Source organism: Peromyscus californicus, unplaced genomic scaffold (assembly GCF_007827085.1).
Source record: "Peromyscus californicus insignis strain IS unplaced genomic scaffold, ASM782708v3 Scaffold_17__1_contigs__length_78620276, whole genome shotgun sequence".
NCBI lineage: Eukaryota > Metazoa > Chordata > Mammalia > Rodentia > Cricetidae > Peromyscus > Peromyscus californicus.
The window spans coordinates 62,950,605-62,976,686 of record NW_026294469.1 but is presented as its reverse complement, the minus strand read 5'-3'; the positions used below and the strand labels follow the sequence as shown (position 1 = coordinate 62,976,686).

Below are 26,082 nucleotides of genomic sequence, written 5' to 3'. Positions count from 1 at the left end.
CCCAATGACCAGGCACTCAAATATTTGAGCCTAAAGGGGCTGTTCCTATTCAAACTATCACAACACATATCAATATCAGGCTTGGGGTCAAACACCTTTACCCACTGACCTATTTGGGCACCCTTATTTCCTTTAATTGAGACAGTTTATTATGTAGCCCAGGCTAACCTTGAACTAAATATATAGCCAAGGATACCTTGACCTCCTAAACTCTGCTTACATCTCCCCAGTGCTGGGATTACAGGTATACACTAGCATTCCTAGCTTGCACAAGTATTATTTTTAATATTAGCTGGTGGAATGATGAGAATTCTATTTAGCCTTTGTCTCTAGTAGGGAAACATATTTATAGGGCTGTTAAAATCCTTGAAGGAACAAGAATGTCTTCTTTAATTCACCAAATCAAGTCAGTTTGTGGTAAAGAGATGGGTCCCTAGGTAGTTTCAAGACAGGTTTCTAGTCATCAGAAAGACAAGTTCTCAGGTAAGCTGAGGCAGGTATTGAACCTACTACATAGCTGAGGATGACCTTGAACTCCTAATCCTATTGCCTGTACGACCTGAGTGCTAGAATTATAGGTGTGTGTCCCCACCTTTGGCTTGGGTATTTTCTTCTTCTTTTTTCCAATCTTGAATCTAGGACCAGGGACATGGCTCAGTGGGTAAAATGTTTTCAAATCTCCAACAATAAAGTAGGAAGTAGGAAATCGGAAGGAGGGACTGTCAAGGTAAAGGAGCTTGCCACCCAATCTGATGACTTGAGTTTGACCCCTACAATCCATAAGGTAGAAGGTTAAAACTGACGCCAACAATTTGCCCTCTGATTTCCTATGCATGCCACCCTTTAGAGCTGAAACAGTCATTTGAAGTAAACAGGGTAGGCCACATACTATTTTTATCAAATTGGCAAAAGGCTTAGATACAAAATCATACTCTTCTAGGAAAAAAAAAGAACATGTTTATATGCACCAGGTATCAGTGAATGGACAGAATCCCCTACCCCAAGGCAGAGAGGATGACTGAATTAGAGGATACAGGCCCTCTTCTTCTACTGCACCCCATGGGAAGACAGTGAGGAAAGCTGCAAGAAGACGGTGGCCTGCTTTTCCCCCTGAGCCTGACTGGGTAATCATAAGGAAGCATACTGATCCCAGAGAAGACTGTCACAGGAGAACAGTGGTGTTTCCAAAGGCACCAAAACACATAAGTGCATAGTCTTGGGGACACATACAAAGAGCGCTGTGCATGTGAGCCATTTCTGCTAATCTGGCTATTAGGCTACTCTGGTCTATGCCAAGTGTCTTCTGCAATCACTCTCCATGTTATTTATTGAGGCAGGGTCACTTGTTGAACTCAGAACTCACCAATCTGGCTAGTCTAGCTAGCCAGCTTGCCCCAGGGATCTCCTGTCTTTGTGTCTTAGTGCTTCTAGTTTTTATGTGGGTTCTTGTGATCTGGTCCAGTCCTCAAGCTTCTGTAGCAAGGACTTCATCCACTGAGCCACCTGCCCAGCTCCCCAGTCTGGTAGCAGACACTTTTAAGTAGACCCTCCTGGGAAGTCCTCTGGTCACTAGAATCTTGACCTTGATGGAAATATTGGGATCTCAGCTCTTTCCTCTTTCTGTCTCTTGCATCCCAGTCATGAGGTGTTTAGATTTCTGCACTGTCATAGGCCCAAAGTGATAGTGATAACTCATTGAAACTCTGAAACTGTGAGGGGGGGAAAACCTCTTTAAAAAGAAAAAGAACTGACCAGGTAGTGGTACATACCTTTAATTACAGCACTCAGGAGGCAGAGACAGGAGGATATCTGTGAGTTCAAGGACAGCCTAGTCTACAAAGTGAGTTCCAGGACAGACAGAGCTACATAGAGAAACACTGGCTTGAAAAACCAAAACCAAAGAAAGAAACAAAGGAAAGAAGGAAGGAAGAAAGAAAGAAAGAGAGAAAGAAAAAACTTCTGATAGAGGGTAAGGATGTAAAGACAGGATGAGCATAGCTATGTACAAACTACCATAATCCCAAAATGGAAAGAAAGGAAGGAAGGAAGGAAGGAAGGTTGGTTCTTGATGTACCAGTGCAGCATTAATATAAAATACTATCAGTAATGTATGGATCAATAGTGCATTATTCTTATGTTAAAGATACATTTTTTCTACATAAGAAATGGTAATAAAGAGAACAAGATCATACCTGGCAAAATTCTCCCTCTCTTCACAGTTAAGTTCTTTCAGGCCTTCATTTATATGTTCTTGTTCTATAGCCAATTCTTCTTGTTCTTTGAGTTTTCGTTGCACTAAGAAAGACAAGAGAAATTACTTGACAAAGTTTTTTTCAAGCAAGACCGGCTGACATCTTTCTGGGCACTAATGCCATATTGTCTTCAGAATTGCTGGGGTGGATCTCCATTCTATAGAATGGAAACATAGGGCCAGGAAGATGATTTAGTGGGTAAAGGCTGCTAAGCCTGAAGACCTGAATTTGATCCCTGGGACTGAAACATGGTGGAATGAGAAAACTGACCCCAACAAGTTGTCCTCTGACCTCCACAGGTGCCATGGTGCTTTTGTGCATGCGCACATACACCCACAATCACACACACACACACACACACACACACACACACACACACACACTCACAAAGAGAGAGAGAGAGAGAACACAATAAATAAATAGATAAATGTAATAAAATTAAAATATTTTTTAATCAAAGGAAAAGAGAAGTACAAGCCAGGTGTGCAGTTGTACACCTGTAGTCCCAGGTGTGCAGTTGTACACCTGTAGTCCCAGGTGCTTAGAAAGCTGATGGAAGAGTACCACTTGAATTCAGGATGTTGGGGCCAGCTAGCTAAGATGTTGGGGAATATTATTTTAAAGTGTATTACTTTTGTTTGTGTTGCATTTGTTTAACTCTGTGAAGCTGTGTTACTGTGCCTGTCTAAAACACCTGATGGTCTAATAAAAAGCTGTATGGCCAATGGTGAGGCAAGAGAAAGGATAGGCAAGGCTGACAGGCAGTGAGAATTAATAAGAGAAATCTGGGAGGATGTTGCTAAAGTTTTCCTGCCTGGCCCACAGTCAGGACAAATCTCTGACATCCTCCAGTCCCACAGCCACTCAGACCCAACCAAGTAAACACAGAGACTTATATTGGTTACAAACTGTATGGCCGTGGCAGGCTTCTTGCTAACTTGCTGAAATTAATCCATTTCCATTAATCTATACCTTGCCACATGGCTCGTGGCTTACCGGCATCTTCACATGCTGTTTCTCATTGTGGCAGCTGGCATTGTCTCTCAGACTCAGCCTTCCACTTCCCAGCTTTATTTTCCTCCTTGTCCTGCCTACACTTCCTGCCTAGCCAATGGTCAATCAGTGTTTTATTTATTGACTAACCAGCAACACATTTGCCATACAGAACATCCCATAGCAGGAGGAGAGAAGAAGGAAGGAAGGAGAGAGGAAGGAAGAAGAAAGACTTTAGGGGCCAGCCACCCAGCCACCCAGCTACACATCCAGACACAGACTAAGAAGAAAAGAAAAGGTACACAGGAATAGAGAAAGATAAAAGCCCCAAGGCCAAAGATAGATGGGATAATTTAAGTTAAGAAAAGCTGGCAAGAAACAAGCCAAGCTAAGGCCAATCATTTATAATTAAGAATAAGCTTCTGTGTGAGATTTATTTGGGAGCTAGATGGTAGGCCCCTCAAAAGAGTAAAAACAACCAACATATTTTTGGCATATATCTACCTAGGTAGGGCCTGAGAAAGCTGGGGCAAAAAAGATACCACTCCTTTAAGAGGCACTGCTGTTCAGCAGGCAGCACTAAATAGAAACAGCAAGCTAAGTAAAAAACAAAACAAAACAAAACACCCCACTTGCTTGTGGTTTCCTACAACTAGGAGGGTTGAATGCAGTTCAGATCAAACAAACCTCTAATGGGGCCACAAGCTTTAGGCTTGGCTCTCATGAACCTAGAAGAGGGCAGAGCTAGACAAGAGGGTGGTGTGGAGGATCAGGTGTAGCTTAGCAGTCTAAAGTTTGCTTGTGCAATCAAAGTAATAAAGTCTTTAAAGAGAGAAGAAAATAATGAAAAAGAATAAGCCACATACAGATGGGGAATACACAGGGAGTCTGGAACCTGTATGTTATTTGTTGATTTTGAATGTTTTGAATGTTGATAAGCAAACAACAATTGCTAAGAGACATGGGATTGAAAGAGGAAGTGTTGAAATAAACCAGCCTATATACTTTAGGAATGCCTTAACTTTAAAACATCAAGAAATGTATTTGTCAAAGAGAAATAAAAAATGCTTTGGAGAAGAGGTTTTGCTTTCATTTCCATAGGAAACAAGAGGCTGTGGATTTGTGCCAGGTTAATATGGATCAGTTATGATCAAGGGAGACCTTCTGAAACTTGACAGGTGATATCTATCAGCAAAGGTTACTTCTGGCCTTTCCAGGACTTGGCCATTATCTTAAAATTTTCTCAGGGACCCTAAAGATACTTTGTCCACATAGAGCAGGAAGCAGTTTGGAGAACATGATGTCCACATTCCCAAGAGAGGTATGGGAGGCTTTGGGTTATTTAGTGGGTTATGGATGTTTGTTATAGTTAGAGGAATATAGGAATATAGGATAAAAAGACAACTATTAATCTCAGATATTGTGTATTGGCATGGATTTTGGTGTATTGATACAAATTTGAAGTTACTTTTGCTATACTATATACATGTTTTTACTCCTGTTTGAAGTATTTTGCTTATGTAGCTCATTTTAAAAATGCAATATATAACTAAAAATGAGGTTAGCAGTTAATCTATAATAATGAAACTTGTAGTCACATTAGGTATGTTTTCAAGGTTAAATAGATATATTTAGATAGATAAATGGTTTTCAAACACTTCAAAGATCTACAGGATATGGCATTTAAAATATTTTGTTAACCTAAAGGTTTTCATGACAATGAGACAAATCTGCTCCTGGAAGTACCAATTTACTTCAGAGATGATGGGAATTGAATGAAACTGCTTTCATTGTGGCAAGGTTAGTCACTGGGCAAAGAAACTGCTTTTGCCTGGACTGCCTGATTGCATATTGTATAAGCTTTGCAGGACCCACAGTAAAGTGACCAATGAACTTTGCAAAAACAACGTAGGATAGTCCTTCAAGGTTCCTGCTTCACAAAAGAAACTGCCAGATATTCTGCAGGACAAAGAGGAAACCGACTGATGAACTTTGCCAATACAAGGCAGGACAGTCCTTCAAATTTCCTGATTGTCTGAAAAGTTTGCCAGATATTCTGGGCCCATAGGCTGATGCTAGATGCCCCAACATTACAGAGGAACTTTGGGTGACTGTCCAGGCAGTCAAATATCTCTGTCATTTCTAGAGTTTTTGGAAATTTTTTGTAATGCACTTTTTGTTTAAATAATATTATACCATTCTAGGGCCTTTGATGCAGTTGAAGACTAGATAGTTACAGTTGCAGTTTCCTTTAGATATTATAGAAAGTAAATTAGGTATAAAAATTTGAATTTACTAAGATAGGATAGATTATGGAGTATTTTCTTTAAATTGATCAGCTACAAATAAATTGGAATTCAGTACATTTTGAATGTAATCTGTACTTGACAATTGTTCTTATTGTATACAGTCTTACTATGTTAAAGTTAAAACCTTTCACTTTTGTTTAGAAGAAATGAGGGGAAATGTTGGGGAATATTATTTTAAAATGTATTACTTTTGTTTATGTTGCATTTGTTTAACTCTGTGAAGCTGTGTTACTGTGCCTGTCTAAAACACCTGATGGTCTAATAAAAAGCTGTATGGCCAATGGTGAGGCAAGAGAAAGGATAGGCAAGGCTGACAGGCAGAGAGAATTAATAGAAGGAGAAATCTGAGAGGAGAAAAGAAGAAGGAAGGAGGAAGATTTCAGGGGCCAGCCACCCAGCCACCCAGCTACACATCCAGACACAGACTAAGAAGGAAAGGAAAGGTACACAGGAATAGAGAAAGATAAAAGCCCCAAGGCCAAAGATAGATGGGATAATTTAAGTTAAGAAAAGCTGGCAAGAAACAAGCCAAGCTAAGGCCAAGCATTCATAATTAAGAATAAGCCCCTGCATGTGATTTATTTGGGAGCTAGGTGGCAGGCCCCTCAAAAGAGTAAAAACGATGAACAACAGTAACATAGTCGAATTCTGTCTCAAAAACAAAAGGGAGATGTACTTCTCTCCAAGAATAAAGCTGTGATCCACACAGATTTCTTCTCATCATTCTGCACTGAAAATTTGTGAGTGACCTTTTTATAACAGATTAAAATATGTCTTGGCCAGACCTGCTGATTAGGGAATAGGCAAGGTACTCCCTTCATCTTCAATGCCCATGATCCCTTCCTAGCCTCGTGAGCCTGCTCCAGTCTACCAGCCACAAGCAGCCCATCATGGAGTGGACTAGAAAGACAGCCTCCTCTTCTCTATCCACCTCCTACCCTCCATTCTCCTCCCAAGTGGTCTAGCCCACTGATCACCTACAGGTACCAGGTTTGGTAAGCTAAAAATACATAACAAAACTCACAACCAACAAACTAACTCCAGATACCCAGGACTTGTTGGAAAAATACACCCAATACAAAAAAGAATAAGAAGACAGTGTGCCCCACCCAAGCACCAATGGTACAGTAATGATCCCAAAGGAGAACAAATTAGATGAGATAGAAAATATGGAATTCAATCTTCTATGCTCTTGGATAGGTAGGATCAACATAATAAAAATGTCAATCTTAACAAAAGCAATCTACAGATTCAATGCAATCCCCATCAAAATCCCAACACAATTCTTCACAGACCTTGATAGAACAATACTCTACTTCATAGGGGAAAAAAAAATCAAAATCCCAGGATAGCCAAAACAATGCTGTACAATAAATGAACTTCTGAAGGCATCACTATCCCTGACTTCAAGCTCTACTAAAGCTATAGTAATAAAAATAGCTTGGTATTGGCTTAAAAACAAACACATGGACCAATGGAATCAAATTGAAGATCCTGACACTAATACACACACCTATGAACACTTGATTTTTTAAAAAGAAGCCAAAACTGTACAATGGAAAAGAAAAAAGCAGCTTCAACAAATGGTGCTGGCATAACTGGATGTCAACATGTAAAAGATTGCAAATATATCCATATATATCACCCTGCACAATACTCAAGTACAAATGGATCAAAGACTTCAACACAAATCCAGTTACATTGAACCTGGTAGAAGAGAAAGTGGGAAGTAGCCCTTAATGCATTGGCACAGGAGATCAGTTCCTAAATATAACACCAGTAGCACAGACATTGAGAGCAACAATCAATAAATGGGACCTCCTGAAGCTAAAGCTTCTGTAAGGCAAAGGACATGGTAAATAAGACAAAACAACAGCCTACAGGATGGGAAAAGATTTTCATCAACCCCACATCTGACAGAGGGCTGATCTCAAAAATATATAAAGAACTCAAAAAATTAGACATCAAAATATCAAATAATCCAATTAAAAAATGGGTTGCAGATCTAAACACAGAATTCTCAACAGAAGAATCTCAAATGGCCAAAAGACATTTAAGGAATTGCTCAACATCCTTAGTTATCAGGGAAATGTAAACCAAAATGACTCTGAGATACCATCTTACACCTGTCAGAATGGCTAAGATCAAAAACACTGATGACAGCTTATGTTGGAGAGGATATGGTGTAAGGGGAATACTCTGCTGTTGGTGGGAATGCAAACATATATAGCCACTTTGGAAATGAGTACAGTGACTTCTCAGAAAATTGGGAATCAATCTACCTCAAGACCCAGTGATACCACTCTTGGGCATATACCCAAAGGATGCTCAATCATACCACAAGGACACTTGCTCAACTATGTTCAAAGCAGCTTTATTTATAATAAACAGAACCTGGTAACAACCTAGATGCCCCTCAACTGAAGAATGGATAAAGAAAATGTGGTACATTTACACAATAGAGTATTTCTTAACTGTAAAAATAATGACCTCATGAAATTTGCAGGCAAATGGCTAAAACCAGAAAAAAATCATCCTGAGTGAGGTAACCCAGACTCAGAAAGACAAACATGGTAAGTACTCACTCATAAGTGGATACTAGATGTAAAACAAATGATAACCAGACTATAATCCATAGCTACAGAAAAGCTAGGTAACACAGAGGACTCTAAGAGGGATACGTGGATTGTCCAAGAAAGGGGAAATAGATGAGATCTCCTGGGTAAACTGGGGGTGGGGGGATAGAGGAGAGGGAATAGAGGATGAGAACATGAGGGAATGGGATGGTCAAACTGGGAGAGGGAGGGAGTGGGAGAGCAATGAAAGAGATATCTTGATAGAGGGAGGCATTATGGGGTTAAGGAGAAAGCAGCACTAGGGAAATTCCCAGGAATCCACAAGGATGACCCCAGCTTAGACTCCTAGCAATAGTGGAGAAGGTACAGGAACTGACATTCTCCTATAATCAGATTGGTGAATATCCTAACTGTCATCATACAGCCTTCATCCAATAACTGATGGGAGCAGATACAGAGATCTATAGCCAAGCACCAGGCCAAGTACCAGGAGTCCAGCTGAAGAGAGGGAAAAGGGATTCTATGAGCAAGGGTGGTCAAGATCAGGATGGGTAAATCTACAAAAACAACTGAACCAAGCTCATGGGAACTCAAAAACTCTAAGCTGACAGCTGTGGAGCCTGCATGGGACCAAACTAGGCCCTCTGCATGTGAGAGATAGTTGTGTAGCTTGGTCTGTTTGAGGGGCCCCTGGCAGTGGATCTATCTCTGGTACATGAGCTGGCTTTTTGGAGCCCATTCCCTATGGTGGGATGCCTTGCTCAGCCTTGATGCAGGGGGGAGGAGCTTGGTCCTTCCTCAACTTAATGTACCAGGCTTTGTTGACTTCCCATGGGAGGTCTTACCTTTTTGGAGGAGTGGCTGGGAGGTGGGTTGGGAGGAGATGGGGGAGGGGAGAGCTGGAGAACAAGTGGGAGATGGAACTGTGGTTGGTATGTAAAAATGAATAAAAATTTTAAAAAAAGAAAAGAAAACACGGGATTCAAAAGGACAGTTATAAACAAATTCAAAGAGTTCAAAGAATTTGAAGAGGACACAAACACCTCAATGAGCTGAGAGGACAGGGATAAACTAATAGAAAACTCAAAGTGAAATGAAGCTGGAAATGAGAAAAAAAATCATGAAAAGTTCAATGGAAAGCCTTAGTAAGAAAATGAGCCACGTGGAAAACACAAAGTAGAAGAATAGGATCACAGCCTCAGAAAATATGAAAGTTAACACATGAATTGAACATACAGGGTCTCTGAGATACTACAAAAAGATCTAACCATGAAATGTGAGCATAGAATAAGGAGAATAATTCCAGGTCAAGGGCAAAGTAATCATTTTTAATAAAGTTATGAAAGAAAAATTTCCAATCTTGAGATGCCCCTACAGCTACTAGAGGCCAACAGAATACCAAATAGATGGGACCAGAAAAGGGACCCATCACATATTACAGCAAAATTGCTAAAATCTCAAAATCAAGAAAGGGTATTAAAAGCTGCAAGAGAGAAGGACCAAGTCACATATAATGGCAGCCCATTAGAATAACAGCTGAAAACTCTATAACAACTTCTAAATTTACATTTAAATTAATTAATTAAGTGTATGTGTTGATTATCTGTGAGAGTCTGTTCTCTCCTTCTACTGTGTGGGTTCTGAGGATCAAGACTAGGTCATCGGAGACTTATTTGGTTGTAGCAAGCTTTCTCAAATGTAGCCAGACTTTCCTTTGTGGGACCAACAGCTCCCCAATAATGACACAGAGACTTAATATTAAGTATGAAAGCTTGACCTTTAGCTTGGGCTCTTCCTCAACTCGCTCTTATAATTTAATTAACTGTTTTTATTAATCTACCTGTTGCCACGTGCCTCGGTTACCTCTCCTCTGTACTGTATGTCTGACTTGCTCCAAGTCTCGCTGGTATAATCTGCACACCTAGATTCCTTCTCCTCTTCCTCTCTTTCCCCAGAAATTCCTTTTATCCTCTCCTACATAGCTGTTAACCATTCAGCTCTTTATTAAACCACTCAGAAGGCACCTTGGCAAAGATACATCTTCACAGTGTACAAAAAGATTATCCCACAACACTTGGTGGCAAGCACCATCAGTCATGAGCCATCTTACCAGCTCTTGATAGAAATGTTCAAAGCTAGGAAATCTTGGGAAGAGATACTTGAAGCTCTGGAAAAACACAACTGCCAACCTAGACTATTATATTCAGCAGCACTATTGTTATGAGCGAAGGGGGAGCAAAAACTTTCCATGATAAAAACAAATAAAGGAATTTATGACCCTTAAGCCAGCCCCACAGAGGATACTTAAAGGAATACTTCAGACCAAAAAGAAGGATAAACATACTTAAGAGGCCACAGGGAAAAATAAACAATATCAGGGCAGCCAATCAAAGAGTATCTTTTAAAAAAATCACAAAATCATAAAAATGACAGCAATTAAAACACATCTTTCAATATTATTGAGTATTAATGGGCTTAACTCCACAATAAAAAAGACACAGATTAACAAACTGGAGTAGTAAACAGGATGCAGGGGTTGGAGACCTGGCTCAGCAGTTAAGAACACTTGCTGTTTTTCTAGAGGACCAGAGTTAGGATCCCAGCACCCTTTTAGCAGCTCACAACCAGCTATAACTCTGGCTCCAGGGGTCCAATGCCTCTGGTCTCTGAGGGCATCAGTGTTCATATGCACATATCCACATGTAAACACACAAACCTACATGTGATTTTAAAATAATATTTTTAATTAAAAAAGAAAGTTAAAAGGATCCATCTTTTTTTGCTCCCTCTAAGACATACACCTTACCATTAAGGATAGTTACTACCTTAGAATACAAGTAGGAGTAAAGATATTCCAAGCAAATGGAACTAGGAAACACATGGCCATAGCTACGCAATATCTGACAAAACAGAAGACAAAAATTTTCAATAAAATACTAGCAAAGCAAATCCAAGTTCACATAAAAAAGATCATACGTCATGAATGAGAAGTTGGTTTCTTCCCAGGGATGCAGAACAGCTCGATATTCATAAATCAATAAACACAATTCACCACATAAAGAGACTCAAAGATAGAAATCACATGATCATCTTAATAAATTCAGAAAAAGCCTTCAACAACATCTAACATCCCTTCTGGATAAAAGTCATGGAGGAGTTAAAGATGGAAGGAGAATAATAAAGGCTATCCAGTACAAACCTACAGCCAACATCATGCTCAGTGGAGAGAAACTCAAAGTATTCCCACTAAAATTAGGAACAAGTTTCCACTTTCTCCACCCTTATTCAATACAGTGCTTGAAGTTTTAGCTACGGCGATAAGACAAGGGAAGGAAATAAGTGGGTATAAATAGAAAAGAAGTCAAAATATCTATTTTCGTAGATGACATGATTCTTTACACAGGATACTTTAAAGACTCTACCCCAAAACTCCCTTAGAACTGATAAACACTTTCAAAATATAGTGCAAAGTGGCAGTACATAAAATTAACATGCAAAAATTAGTAGCCTTACTATATACCAATGACAAATAGACTGAGAAAGAAACAAATGAAACCATTCCTTTCACTTTACCCACTAAAAAAAAAAGAAAATACCTGGGAATAAACCTAGTTGACAAAATGAAAGACCACTACAATGAAAATGTTAAGACTCTGAAAGAAATTAAGGAAGATACTAGCAGATGGAAAGACCTCCCACATTCATGGACTGGAAAAAACAGTACTGTAAAATGATGATCTTATAGAATTCTACCATATTGAATCTATAGATTCAATGCAAGTCCAATCAATACACCAAGGAAATTCTTCAGATATAGAAAAATATAATCTTAAACTGTATATGGAAACACAGAAGACTAAGGATAGTCAAAGTCACCCACAGCAAAAAGAATACTGTAGGAGGTATCACTACACCCGATTTCAAGTTATATTACAGAGCCAAAATAATTTTAAAAAGCATGGTACTGGCACAAAAACAAATAAATAAGAGTACTCTATCAGTAGAATAGAGACCCAGATGTAAGTCCATGCAACTACAGCTTCCTGATTTTTGACAAACAAGTAAAAAGGGTATACTGGAAAAGAGATAGCATTTTCAGTAAATGGTGCAAGACAACCTGAGTGTCAACATGAAGAAGAATGAAACTAGATCCTCACATTCACTCTGCACAAAATTCAACTCCAAATGGATCAAAGACTTCAATGTAAGACTTGATACCTTAAAACTGATAGAGGGGGTATGCTTCCACATACAAATATAAGTAAGGACTTTTTGGATAGGGCCCTGGTAGCATGAGAAATAACACCAACAACTGACAAATGGGAATCTCGTGAAACTTAAAAAACTTCTGTATAGCAAAATAAACTGCTAATTCAGTGAAGTCGCAGGTCCAAAGAATGGGAAAAATATTTTCCAGCTATATGTAATAGGCCCCCTGATCTTAGCATAACTGACTCCATAATGGAGGTACCATTCAGACCATAAAGCTCATCACATAGATAGCAACCCCCAGCCAAAAAGAAAACAAAGACCTAATTCATTAAAGTCCATAGTTCTGGGAATGTTTCTAAATGTACTAACCTTGCCTTTTTGCTCTTGTAGTTCCACTTCTAGCTACCTGTTCTTTTTAACAGAAGTATGTCAACCCATGATATGGTTTTATGCTCAGAAGCTCACCCTGAGAAAGGCTTGGGGCTTCAGTGAGATCCTGAACACTCAATGTAGTCACTGGCCAGCTAATAAAGACTTTCCATTGGCTTAAACCCATGTCTGAGCAGTCTTCTCTGGTGCATACCCCACATCTCTGGAGGTTCCACCAAGATTCTAGAGACCAGACCTTGGGACACTGGGGGGTCTCAGAACCCCTTGGAACAGGAAAGAGTGTGGTGCTCAAGGGGCTTCTAGGGGGTTCACAACCTGAGATGTTCCAGGCCCCCACGATTCCCTTTGATCAACCACTACCTAACACTTTTGAGGAGTCTGATAGCTCCACCTCAAAAGGAAACAAAATAAAAAGTTTCCTGGTCTGTCACCTCTGGAGATAATGTGAGGGCTAAAGTTATATTTTAAGTCTAAATTATTATGCTTTAAGAGATCTATAAAACAATACCTCTAACCTGTAAGCCCCACTTGCCCAAGAACAGATAATGTCCTGTAATGCTAGGGGTTGTTGTTCATATAAGATAACAAGCCATGTGTTTTTGCTTCTATAAGCAAGCTTGGTTGCCCCAACTGCACAGGATGTGTGCTTGATCATACATAGGCAGGAGGTACATAGGCAGGAAGTACATCAGGATGCGTGTTTGCCTCCTATTGGATGAGGATGGGAAGTTTGTAGCCCTTGGGTTTTGCCTTTATAAGCCTTTGACTAATGTAATTTGGTACCATTCTCTAGGAGTCCTGGGTATAGACCTGGCCAGTGTCCATCATCCTGGCTATTATTTAATAAAGCTTGTTTCAAGTTTGGCTCAAAATTTGTGGTAGTGATCTTATTCTCACCCCGTGGAATTAACAGTAAGTCTGGTTAAGGCACCTCCTGTTAGGACACATAGGAGAGGTTGGACACAGCCATTGCATATCCAGAATCTGTGTGAGATGTCATCAAATTCCCCTGTGTGTTTCCAATGTGTGGTGGCCACGTGTGTGTGTGTGTGTGTGTGTGTGTGTGTGTGTGTGTGTGTGTGTGTGTGTTCCTGTTAGTTCTGTTTCCCTGTATTGATCAGTGGTTTTCTCTGGTGTGAGACACCCCCCTCCATGGTGTTGTCTTTGCCCCCTCCTATTGGGAACCCAAATCCTTTTGACTTTGCCAGGTTACCCAGAGAAACTCTCAAACAAAACAAAACAAAAGCTCCGCCTGTCCCATTCCCAGAGCTCTTCCTTGTTTCCAGGTAGGTCCCTGTGTAGGGGATGGAGAAGCTGGGCCTCTCATCCAGGGCTCCCTGACATCTGAGCAGAATGCACACAGGGACGGTGAAGCAGTTCCCCAGGTGTGTGTTCCCTGTGCTCCTCACCTGCTCAAACAGCCCTAGGGAAGGGAAAAGGGGAAGTTCCATTTCTTTCCCTTCCATGATTTACGTCTTTTCGGTCAATGATCCATATAATTGGAAAACTTAAAACTTACCTTCCTCTGAAAAAAAAAGTAGAAAAACTGGCCCTAGACTGGATGGGGGGACTGCTGCTGGACAATGCCGCCTGGAAAGAATGGATTTTCTCTTCTGTCCAACCCTGACCAAAGAGACTTTAAACAATGTTTGCTAGGTCCCCTTTAGAAGCATTAAAGACAATTGCTGAAAAGATTCCCTTTGTCATCCAGTTGGCCTCAGATATTAGAAAATGTTACAAAAGTTTAAAAAAATTAAAGATATAAATAGGTCCCAGATGCTGGGGGTAGCTCAAAAGGTGTTTAACAACAGAGAACTGATAGGGAGAAGGCCTTTTCCATAAACTGAAAGCCACCATCACCTTCTTTGACAATGAGATACAGCTGGACTTTCTCTCAGATTAACAACAAATACTCCTGGCAGTATGGGCAGAAACCAACCCCCAGGACTGGCCCAACACCAAGTTCCTATACCAGTTCAACTAACCAGGTCGACTACCTCCATCCAGATTAAACAACTCCCAAAGAGCCTGGAAACAAAGGGAAATTGCAGTCCATGTTGCCTGGACTGGAGAGACAGCATCTTCTGTACACCATCCTGGCGCTCTGTCAGTCACTGTGGAATACACCTCTCAAGCCTGTGAAGAAACCTGAGACCTCTGATTCTCATGAGTCTGATTCTTCCAGAGAAACAGCTGTACACTGTCTTGGACCTGAAAGATGCATTTGAATTGAGCCATTGTTGCTTTTAAAGGGACAGACCCAGAGAGAGATTACAGAAGGCAACTTATCTGGACCATGTTGTCCCAAGGATTTAAAAATTCTCCAATCCTGTTTGATGAGATGCTAAATGCTGAACTCCTGCCCTTCCGTCAGAGGTTTCTTGGGAAAGTAAATTATAAAAGAGCCACTGAGGGGCTGCTTCAAGAGTTCCAGTCTATAGATTGGGCTATAGATTGTAGGCTAAGAAAGTCCAACTTCTGTACATCAGGGCCACCTATTTGGGCTACTAGCTGAAGGGAGACAAAAGGAGTCGGTCTCAGAGTAGGATTGCTGCACTCCTTCAGATCCTGACTCCAAAGAGACAGGTTCAAGAGCTCCCAGGTGTATGTATTGCTGCCTCTGGATACCAGAGCTTGCAGAAATAGCAAGGCCTCTATACACCAGCACAAAGGGGACTACTGAGCCCCTTAATCTGGACTGAGACTAAACAGAAGACATTCAAGGCTTTAAAAACAGCTCTGACTTCAGCTCCAGCCCTAGAACTCTCATATGTCTCAAAACCTTTTCATCTGTTTGTCCACGAAACAGAAGACATTACAAAAGAGATTTCAACTCAGACTCTGGGGCCATGGAAACACCCTATGACATCTCTGTCCAAACGATTGGACCCTGTAGCCACAGGATAGCCCATCTGTCTAAGAGCTACCACTAGTCTTTTTTTTAAAAAAAGGAGAAGTTAGTTCTGGGTCAGGATCTTATACTCATAGCACCCCCACACCATTGAGGGCCACCTCCAAGAACACCAGAATGCCCGAATGCCCGCTGTCTAATGCCTGTGTGACCCAGTACCAAGTCCTACTCCTGGACCAACCTGATGTCCAGTTTGAAAAGCCCACTGCCATCAATCCTGCTACCCTCTTGCCTGATGATGGCCCATAGGTGCTCATCCATGACTGTCATGAGATGAAAGATGAAACCAGATACATATCTGAATATGTAGGTATTTTAATTGAATTGATTTGAATCCAAGCCAGGTAGCTCAGCCCACAGAGCAGACGTGACCAATCTTAACCAGGTTCTCAGACAGGGAAAAGGAAAGTCCAATGCCATGTATGTAGCCAGCCACTCTGCTTTTTCTACTGTGCATGTCCATGGTATTATTGATAGTGAAAGAGGGCTTCTCACCGCTGGAGGAAAGGACATTAAATCTTGGCCCTTCTAGAAGCTATTTGGCTGCCCCCACAAATTGCTATCCTCCACTGCTCTACTTCAAGGACGTCAAAAAGATGACTCCCCCGTGGCAAGAGGTAAAGGAGTCTGCTGCCCTGGCTAACCAACAAATGGCCCCAAGACCAGTGGACTCTATTAATATTCTGAGGACATACCCTGACCAGGGGGTGCCTGAGACTCCATGGTACAACCAAGAAGAAAGAGAGGATGCAAAAAGAAAAAAAAAGTGGACACCTCAAACCCACAGGTTGGTGGAAGACACCAGAGGAAAAAATCATTCTCCTAGAAACAAACTGGCAGGACTCTGGTAACTAACCTTCACCAGGCTAATCATCTGGGGTCTACAAAACTTTCTGAGTTGCTCAGACCAAGGTATATTACACCTAGACTGGATAGCCTAATATGAGATGTCTCAGTCAGATGCCAGGTTTGTGCTCAATTAAATCCTTACCCAGGAAGGGGTCTAAATGAGAGGCCAATGGCCCAGTGAACCCTGGGAAACTGACTTCACTGATATTTGGCCTGCAAAGGAAGGATAAAAGTACTTACTAGATTTTATGAGTACTTTAAGAGGATAAAAGCATTCCCTACTCAGACTGAAACTGCTCAAACAGTAGCTTAAAAAGCTCCCCCACAAACTGGTCCCCTGCTTTGGCAATGGGGTTTGACAATGGACCAGTTTTCATAGCCAAAACCTCTCAATTAGCAGTGTAAGTTGTGGGGGAAAATTGGAAATTTCATTGTGCATATAGAACTCAGAGGTCTGGGCAGGTAAAAAGAATAAATAGGACATTAAAAGAAACTCTAACAGAACTCTTATTAGAGTCCAGTAAAGGGTGATAGACCTCCTTCCTTTGCTTTGATTTGGGCCCAATGAACCCCATATAGGGAGGGATTTATCCCCTATGAGAACTATGTTTAAAAGACCTCCCCCATACTGGGACACCAACTCAACCACAAAACCTTCGACCCACACCTGTCCTGCCTGCAAGATGTGCTGGGGCAATGGTGGCTCAGAGCTTGTGAGAGTGGCCAACCAATGACTGGTCTAACTTGAGGCCTGTGCCATGAGAGGGAGCCCATGCCTGACACTGCCTGGATGGCCAGGAACTGGAAGCTGAATGGTTCAAAGACCTAGGATAGAACCAAATAAGACTAACCAAAAAAAGTCAATGAAATGATTCCTAATGATATTTGTGGTGATATTGTGTTCCCAAAATATTGTGCACCCTAATAAACTTATCTGGGGTCAGAGAACAGAACAGCCACTAGATACAGAGGCTAGAAAATGGTGGCGCACATGCCTTTAATCCTATCACTTGGGAGGCAGAGATCCATCCGGATCTCTGTGAGTTTAAAGCCACACTGGAAACAGCCAGGCATGGTGACTCATACCTTTAATCCCAGGAAGTGAGCCTTTAATTCCAGGAAGTGATGGCAGAAAGCAAAAAGGTATATAAGGCATGAGGACCAGGAACTAGAACTGGTTAAGCTTTTAGGCTTCTGAGCAACAGTTCAGCTGAGATCCATTCTGGATGAGGACTCAAAGGTTTCCAGTCTGAGGAAAAGAATCAGCTGAGGAATTGGCGAGGTGAGGTGATTATGGCTTGTTCTGCTTCTCTGATCTTCCAGTATTCACCCCAATACCTGGCTCCAGGTTTGATTTATTACTAAGACCTTTTAAGATTGGTGCCCTGCCCAATCACCATCAGAAAGGCTTCCTCTGGAAGATGATGGGAGAAGATGCAGAGACCCACAGCCAAACACTAGGTAGAGCTGGGGGAACTGGGTGGAAGAGAGGGAGGAAGGATTGTAGGAGATAGGGGTGTTGAGGCCATCAGGAGAACACGGCTCACAGAATGAACTAATCAGGGCTCACAGGGGCTCACAGAGCCTGAAGCAACAAGCATGGAGGCTTCATGGGTTTGTGCTAGGTCTTCTGTGTATATGCTTTGGTTTTAGATCGGGGTTTTTGTGGGACTCCTAACATGGGAGTGGAGGTGTCTCTGACTCTTTTGTCTGCTCTTGGGACCCTTTTCCTCCTACTGGGTTGCCTCATCCAGCCTTGATATAAGGGTTTGTACCTAGTCTTATTGCATCTTGTTATGCCATGTTCAGTTGATATCACTGGGAGGTCTGCTCTTTCCAGAAGGGAAATGGAGGAGCAGGATATCTGGGGAAGAGGGTAAGTGTGAGAAGAGGGCCTGGTTACCTTACCCTATATTGTGCATCCTGAAATGAATGATAAGCAGTGCTGGTTACTGGAGGAAAGGTCATGGTCATGACAGAACCCAGTTGCTTAGTATCGGAGAGCTTTATTAGGAGGAAGGGGGAAGAGGGACAAAAGGACCAGGCCTGTGGAGGATTTATTGGAAGAAATATTACCTTTAATAAAGATAGGCAGATACCAGCATGGCAGGAACTCTAGGGAGAGCTCAGGCCCATGTAGTAGAGTAGAGGTCCCTTATAGGTTTTCGTAATCTACAGTACACACCTGCACTCAGACTGTCTCTGATTCCCAGGTGATGGGGGTGGGGGCTTGGGGGAGTGAAGGGTGTGGGGGTGTCATCTTGCCCTTGAGAAAGGAATACACGACCTTGAGAATATGGCATGAATAGGGAGGAGAGGCCCATTTCGTTAATAGGTATCTATCATACAGTTGGGAGTGTGTTAGCTAGTATGCAGAATCAGCTAGAGGGAGGAGGAAGACACAGCTACAGATAGGCCTGACCTGAGAAGTCTCTGATCTGGCTTCTAAGGCAGAGTTAATAGAATCTGTCACTTAGTAGTATGGGGCAACTCGGTCCAGGGAGATCCATGAGTCAAGGGTAACACAGCACACATGTACTTCCAGAAATCTTAAACTAAAGTTAACCCTCAAACGAATAATTGAAAGTTCTTTATGAAACACCTGGGAACTGATGTAGACTAACTGCTGATAGAAAAGGGGGGAAGACCTCTCCAAACTTTGAGAATGGCCTCTGAATGGAGACCCTTCTGGTCCATCAGTCATCTGAAATGTCAAAAAGTCATAGTTAAAGCCTTGGAGAGAAGGATACGCTTTGAATGGGGGAACACAAAGAGCCTTGAGTGAATGAGCCATTTGAGCTGACTTCAACAGACACCTAGGATCTCTCAAGGTTCAGTACATTACAGGCTGTTAAAAATGACTTGCACAGTTACAGGGATAGAAACACCTTCAGAAAGAAAAGAGGGACAGATGAAAGGAAGGAGGAAGAGGTGAGTTTCTGCCTCCCACCATTTCCTCTCTTTTATAATCTTCAAAGTAAATGGCACTCAGAGTACACACTGCTCTTCGACCTTGAGAACACCTCCCTTGGGACTGTGCAGTGTCTGCTAGGATGTGAAGCTTCTCATTCATTTATGTCTCCAGTTCTAATTAGATAAGGTTCGCAAAAGCAGGAGTCTTAGTACTTGAAACATTCATGACATTTCACAGATACGTACTTCAATGTTTTGGTGGTTAAAATAAGAGCATGGAAGAGGGGGGTACGAGAGGATGGTGGGGAAAGGGTGAAGGAGAGTACACTGTAATGACATGTATGGATTAAAACGTCACAGCGAAACCCATCATTTTGAGTTGAATGCTAACTAAACAATTAACTTTTAAAAAGTAAAGGCAAAGAGAAGATGGAGGTAATTCAGTTCCTTACGCTTTTCTTGAACTTGGAGTTTTCTTGTACACATGACTTCATTCTGGAGTCGCTTCCTTGCCTCCCTTTCAAGGGCCAGCTCCTGATCCTTCTCAGCCTGCTTCTTGGCCTTTATGTCCTCTAGTATTCTGTCTAGTTCTTTCTCTTGGGCTTTCTCTTCCATTCGTCGCTGCTTTAGATAGTCATTGTATATCTTCTGTTCTCTTTCCATGTCTTCCTACACAGCATAGAATTTAATTCATGTTATTAGAACACATCAGTAAGAGCAAGTATATTTTTTTGACTTACATGGAATCTTAGGGTTTTTATTGCTGTGAAAAGACACCATGAACACAGCAACTATTATAAAAAACAAACAAACAAACATTTAATTGAGGTGATGTGGTTTACAGTTTTAGAGGTTCAGTCCATTATCATCATGGCAGGGAGCATGGCGGCATGCAGGCAGATGTGGTGCTGTAGCTGTAGCTAAGAGTCATACATCTTGTAGGCAACAGGAAGTCTACTGAGACACTGGGTGGTATCCTGAGCATAGGCTACCTCAAAGCCCACCCCCACAGTGACACACTTCCTCCAACAAGGCTATACCTCCTCCAACAAAGCCACACCTCCTAAGAGATTAGTGCCACTCCCTAAGAGGCTATGGGGGCCAATTACATTCAAACTACCACACATGGTAATTTATTTGGTATGTGAATGTGTAATGTGTGTGTGTGTGTGTGTGTGTGTGTGTGTGTGTGTGTGTGTGTGTGTGTTGTGTGTGTGCCTGTGGGGGTCAGGGGCAATATCAAAGGACAACTTTTAATAACAGACTCTGTCTGTCTACCTGGGGAAAGAACTCATATCAACAGGGTTGATAGTAGACTCCTTTACCTGCTGAGCCATCTTGTCAACCCCTAAGGCAGCCTGAAAAGCAGTCTTCTAAAAGGTACCATCCTTATCTTGTGCTGTCATATACTTAAGCAATCATTGGTACACTATTATGTCTGGAATTTACTTCAAAGGACTCAGAAGTGCTTGTAGGTATAGACAAGACAAGAATGGACTTTAGCTGAAGTTTTCTAAAGCTTGCTAAGGACACAAGGGGGCTCAGACCATTCTTTGCATCTGTTTGAAGTATTTGACAGCACATTTTTGAATAAGCTGATTCAAATGCTTTCTCAAAGAGTTTCCTAAAGCAGTTACCAGCACACTTTCAACGGGAATACTGCTACCCTACAATGGGTTGATTGGAACATCAACAGGAATGACCTAAGTAACCCATAAAGAGACCTTTCACCTAGGAGACTATAGAGAGGGCAAATAAGAACATAAAACACTGTTCAACATCATTAACCATTAGTGAAATGCAAATTAAAGTCATATGAGATATTAGTCAACATGTACCATAATAAAGCAAACAGAGTGACAATATCAAAAGCTAAAGAGAACGTGGAGATACTGGAGTGCTCCTGCACTGCTGGGGTTACTAAAACTATCTTTTATAGTCTTCCCTCCCCTCCTCCCTCCCTCTCTTACCCTCTTCCTCCTGTCTTCCCTTCATTCCTTTCTGGTGCTGGAGACTGAATTCGGGGCCTTGCACCGTAAAGCACACAGAAAGTAACAAACCTATTCCCATGATGTCTTCATTTAGCATGGTATCTCTTTCCTTGCTCTCCCAACTCTGTCCCTGTTCCAGCTCAAACCTCCACTCCCCTATGTTCTCAACCCCCATCCCTTGCTCTCCATTACCCCCCCTCACCTCCTGTTTGCTCATGTAGATCTCATCTATTTCTCCTTCGCTGGGCGATCCATGCATCATCCTTCCTATGGTCCTCCTTACTAGCTAGCCTCCCTGAAGCTGTGGGTTGCAGTCTGGTTGTCCTTTGCTTTACATGTAGTACCCACTTATGAGTGAGTACATACCATGTTTGTCCTTCTGAGTCTGGGTTACTTCACTCAGGGTGACATTTTCTAGACAGAGTGCTAGGGAAGTTCCCAGGAATGCATAAGGATGACTCCACAGTAGACTACTGGCAATGGTTGAGAGGGTGCCTGAACTGGCCTACTCTGGTGATCAGATGGCTGAATACCCTAACTGTCATCATGGAGCCCTCATCCAGTGACTGATGGAAGCAGATGCAGAGATCCACGGCCAGGTGCCAGGCCGAACTCCAGGAGTCCAATCGAGAGAGAAGAGGGATTCTATGAGCAAGGGACATCGAGATCATGATGGGAAAAAGTACAGAGACAACTAGCCAAACTAGTGGAAACACATGAACTGTGGACCAATAGCTGAGGAGCCCCCATGGAACTGGACCAGGCCCTCTGGATAAGTGAGACAGTTATTTAGCTTAAACTGTTTAGGGGGCCCCCAGGCAGTGGGATTGGAACCTGTCTCTAGTTCATGAGCCGGCTTTTTGGAGCCCAGTGCCTATGGTGAGACATTTTGAACAGCCTTGGTGCAGGAAGGAGGGGCTTAGACCTGCCTCAACTGAATGTGCCAGGCTCTGCTGACTCCCCATGGGAGACCTTGCCTTGGAGGAGGTGGGATGGGGGGTGGGTTGTGGGGAGGGTGGCTGGGGGGCGGGAGGAGGGAGGACAGAGGAATCTGTGGTTGGTATGTAAAATGAATAGAAAATCTCTTATTAATAATAATAATAATAATAATAATAATAATAATAATAAATTGAACTTGATCCACTAACTGAAAAAGAGAGAGAGATAGTAACAACCCATAAGACTGACAACAGCCAATCCTGACCAGCATTCAGTAGGCACTAAATAAACGCCTTACTCTCTTCTGCTTCTTCTTATCTGCCTCCTCTTGCAAGTCTTGAAGGGCCCTTCCCACAAGTTTCATGTTCAAGTCCTGCTCCTCTCTGTGCTCCTGCTGCAGAGACTCCAGCTTCTCCTGCACGGCCTTTTGCAAACTGTTCCTGGTTTCCCGTTTGGACTTCTGTTTCTGGAGCTTCTCTTGTTCCTTCTCTAGCTTAACCTGTGCGTTGTTCTTCTCCTGAAGAGCAGTCAAGATGGATGGGCACAGTTAAGAGACGCAAGTAAGTCGATGCATTTGCTCAAAGGGGTGAGCCTAAGGGATTTCTTGGAAACACACACACACACACACACACACACACACACACACACACACACACACACACACACACAGCTGCATTAAGAGGGGCTGTAGAAAGGGAGCTTGCCTTTTAACATAGCTGAGCCAGCAATAAAGCTTTGTCGGAATTGTTCAGTGTGTGACTGTAAACAATAGGCAGGTGTGTGTCCAAAAGTGACACACACACAAAAGTAAATGTAAATAATCTTTGATCCCATTACTCATCACTCACCACGATGCTCCGCATGCCAGCCCACAGTCTTCCGGGCCTTGTGCTTCTATGCACACCTGTACATCTAGACTTGAGCGTATTATTAAGAAACCATGAGACTTCAAAGTGGAAATGTGCTTAGTGGACCAGCCCCAAACTCCAAGCCTGAAAACTATATTAACCAGCCAGAAAGCGCTACCGCCATGGAGCGTATCACCCCATCACGGGCATTTGAAAAGGGCTCACCAGGAGGCGGGCCTCCTCTTCCTTCATCCTCTGCGCAGCCTGCCGCTGCGCCTGGTTGCTAGTGACTTGAGCATCCAGCCCCAGGCGTGTGTTTTCCACCAGCGCTTTCTGTCTCCTCTCCTCGTAAGCCTCTCGCTTTTCCTTGGCTAGTCTGTCTTCCTCCCAGAGCCTCGCGTACAGCTGCTCTTCCACCAGTTTTTGCCTCTTCAGCTCCTCGTTGAACGCCACCTGGGCCTTCCGTTCCTCACCCACCTTCAGCTCATGGACGCTGACCAGTTTACTGCGGAGCTCCTCACAGCGCTCCCTGAAAGGGGGATTTAAAAGGGCAAACCCCAGCCACTCCGTGAGAGGCAGCGCTGTGTGTAGACATCTGACTGCACAGTAATGCCCAGGAGCAAGGAAAACCAAAACCAGCCAGATGCAGGCCATCTGGACAGAGGACATGTGAGGAAGCCACAGGCAGGGGGCAGGTCCAAGCGGATGGACACTGCTAAGATACAGTACTGCCATCAGGCCGGATCGGCTTGAATCCTTGCTCTGCCATTTCCTGTGTGACTTTGGATCAAAAATTTAACTTATCTATCCAGGCGTAGTGGTGCACACCTTTAGTTCCAGCACTCGGGAGGCAGAGGCAGGCAGCTCTCTATGAGTTTGAGACCAGTCTTGTCTACATAGTGAGTTCTGGGACAGCCAGGGCTACACTGTGAGACCCTGCCTCAAAAAGAAAACAAAACAAAAAGAATTAACTTATCCGGGCCAGTTGGCTCATCTTTAAAACACCTGCCCAGAAACACCTGTTCTCTCTGGTTCCTAAGTCTGAATTTCTCCGTACCAGCTAGCTGTTCTTGCATCCTATGCCCATTACTCATTACAGCAGCATACTTTTCCTATTATCCTCTACTGCAGTGGTTCTCAGCCTTCCTAATGCTGTGACCCTTTCATACAGTTCCTCATGCTGTGGTGACCCCCCAACCATGAAATTATTTTTGTTGCTACTTCATAAATGTAATTTTATTGCTGTTATGAATCGTGTTGTAAATATACAATAGGCAGGATATCTTATACAAGACCCCCGTGAAAGGGTTGTTCCACCTCCAGAGGGGTCTAGACCTACAGGTTGAGAACCATGGCTCTGGCAGGAAGGATTAGTGCAGTGTGTATTATTAATGGAAATTCTATAGAACTGTGGTCAGTGATGAAGATTTCATGGTTCTCTGGACCACATCTTGATCTGATTTTGCTGCTTTCTCACCCTGCTTTGCAAGTGCTGTGAAAATGAACTCTTGTATTCCCTTTGTATTCTGCAAGTTAAGTGGGGACTTCCTCTTAGACTCTCTGGTCCTGCATGCAGCTTAACAAGAGACGTCCTTTTGCTTATTCATGTTCAGTGACTTGAGAACCTAACTGATATTCATTCTCCTTAAGTCAATCACAGTAGTATTCTATCGAAGAGGTTGACATAAGTCTCAAAAATATTTATTGAAGCCAGGGGTGGTGGCAATCCTAGGACTTGGGAGGCTGAGGTAGAAATATCTTCAATTCAAGGCCAGCCTGGGCTACAATGTGAGTTTTGAGCTAGCCTAGATTACAAAGTTAGACCTCATCTCAAAAATGAATGCATTTGGGCTAGAGAGATGCCTCAGCAGTTAAAGCCCTGGTTGCTCCTGGGTGGACCCTAGTTTGGTTCCAGCACCCACATGGCAGCTCACAGCTGTCTGTAACTCCAGTTCCAAGGCCTTCTTGGGCACTAGGCACCGGGTGCACTTACACCCATGCAGACAAAAAGCTCATAAGTATAAAATAATAAGTGCATTTATTAATGAGTTTTTGAAAAGGCTAATGGCTATGTTTTAAACACTTTCAGGAAAAATTTGACCTTTTCAAATCCCTTCTGCAGATTAAAATCTTAAAATTAAAAGACATATGAAACTGATAATCCTATCATGTGACAATCACTACATTGAAGGACTTGAATTTAAAAAAGGGAGCAAAATGAAGAAACCAACTTGAGAAATATGACGGGAATTTTTAAAAATTTGTTTTTATTGTGTTTTCTAAATTATGTCTATATATGTCTGTCTATATGTGGGTATGTGCACATGAGTACAGGTGCCAATGGAGTCCAGAAGAGGGCAGCAGATCCCCTGGAGCTGGACTGTCAGATGATTGTGAGCTGCCAGATCTGTGTGTTACAAACAGAACATGCAAAAACAGTGCACAGCTCTTAACCCCATGACAGCAATGTCCTTAATGTCCACATCTTAGGAATAGAAGAGGCTGTGAAAATATAACCACAGAATAATAAATTATATATATATATATGTTCTTACTCCAAAAACTAGGAAGAAACAGCAATCATGGAGACTTTTCCAAATATCTTTGCTTTATGGCTGGGGATATATAAAGGCATAAAGATATAAATACAATCTGCTGAGTCTGTCCAGTGTCCCTTTTATTTGATTTCAGGGCTGACCACTTGGCACTGTAACACTAACCAAGAAGTTCACCCCCGGAAGACTAATCTCCGACTCTCGACATTCTTTAGTTGCCTCTAATTATTTGCTGAAATGAGGTACATTGTGAGAGGTCCCCCTTTCACAGCTCTGCTAGCTTCCTTATACATCCCAGGCCACCACTTGCCTAGGGATGATGCCACACACAGTGGCCTGGGACC

At 42.4% G+C, this 26,082-nt stretch overlaps 1 protein-coding gene across 1 annotated transcript in view; it reads right to left on the bottom strand.

Annotated features, from left to right (window-relative positions):
• The window catches only part of Cfap53 (cilia and flagella associated protein 53), a 43,654-nt gene that overhangs the window by 8,522 nt on the left and 9,050 nt on the right, over nucleotides 1-26,082 (bottom strand). Inside the window, exons 4-7 of the mRNA XM_052742544.1 lie at nucleotides 23,409-23,712; nucleotides 22,634-22,852; nucleotides 19,858-20,074; nucleotides 2,193-2,295 (exon numbers count right to left, since the gene is read on the bottom strand). Of these exons, the coding sequence (XP_052598504.1) occupies nucleotides 2,193-2,295; nucleotides 19,858-20,074; nucleotides 22,634-22,852; nucleotides 23,409-23,712 (843 nt within the window). The remainder of the gene's footprint in view (nucleotides 1-2,192; nucleotides 2,296-19,857; nucleotides 20,075-22,633; nucleotides 22,853-23,408; nucleotides 23,713-26,082) is intronic.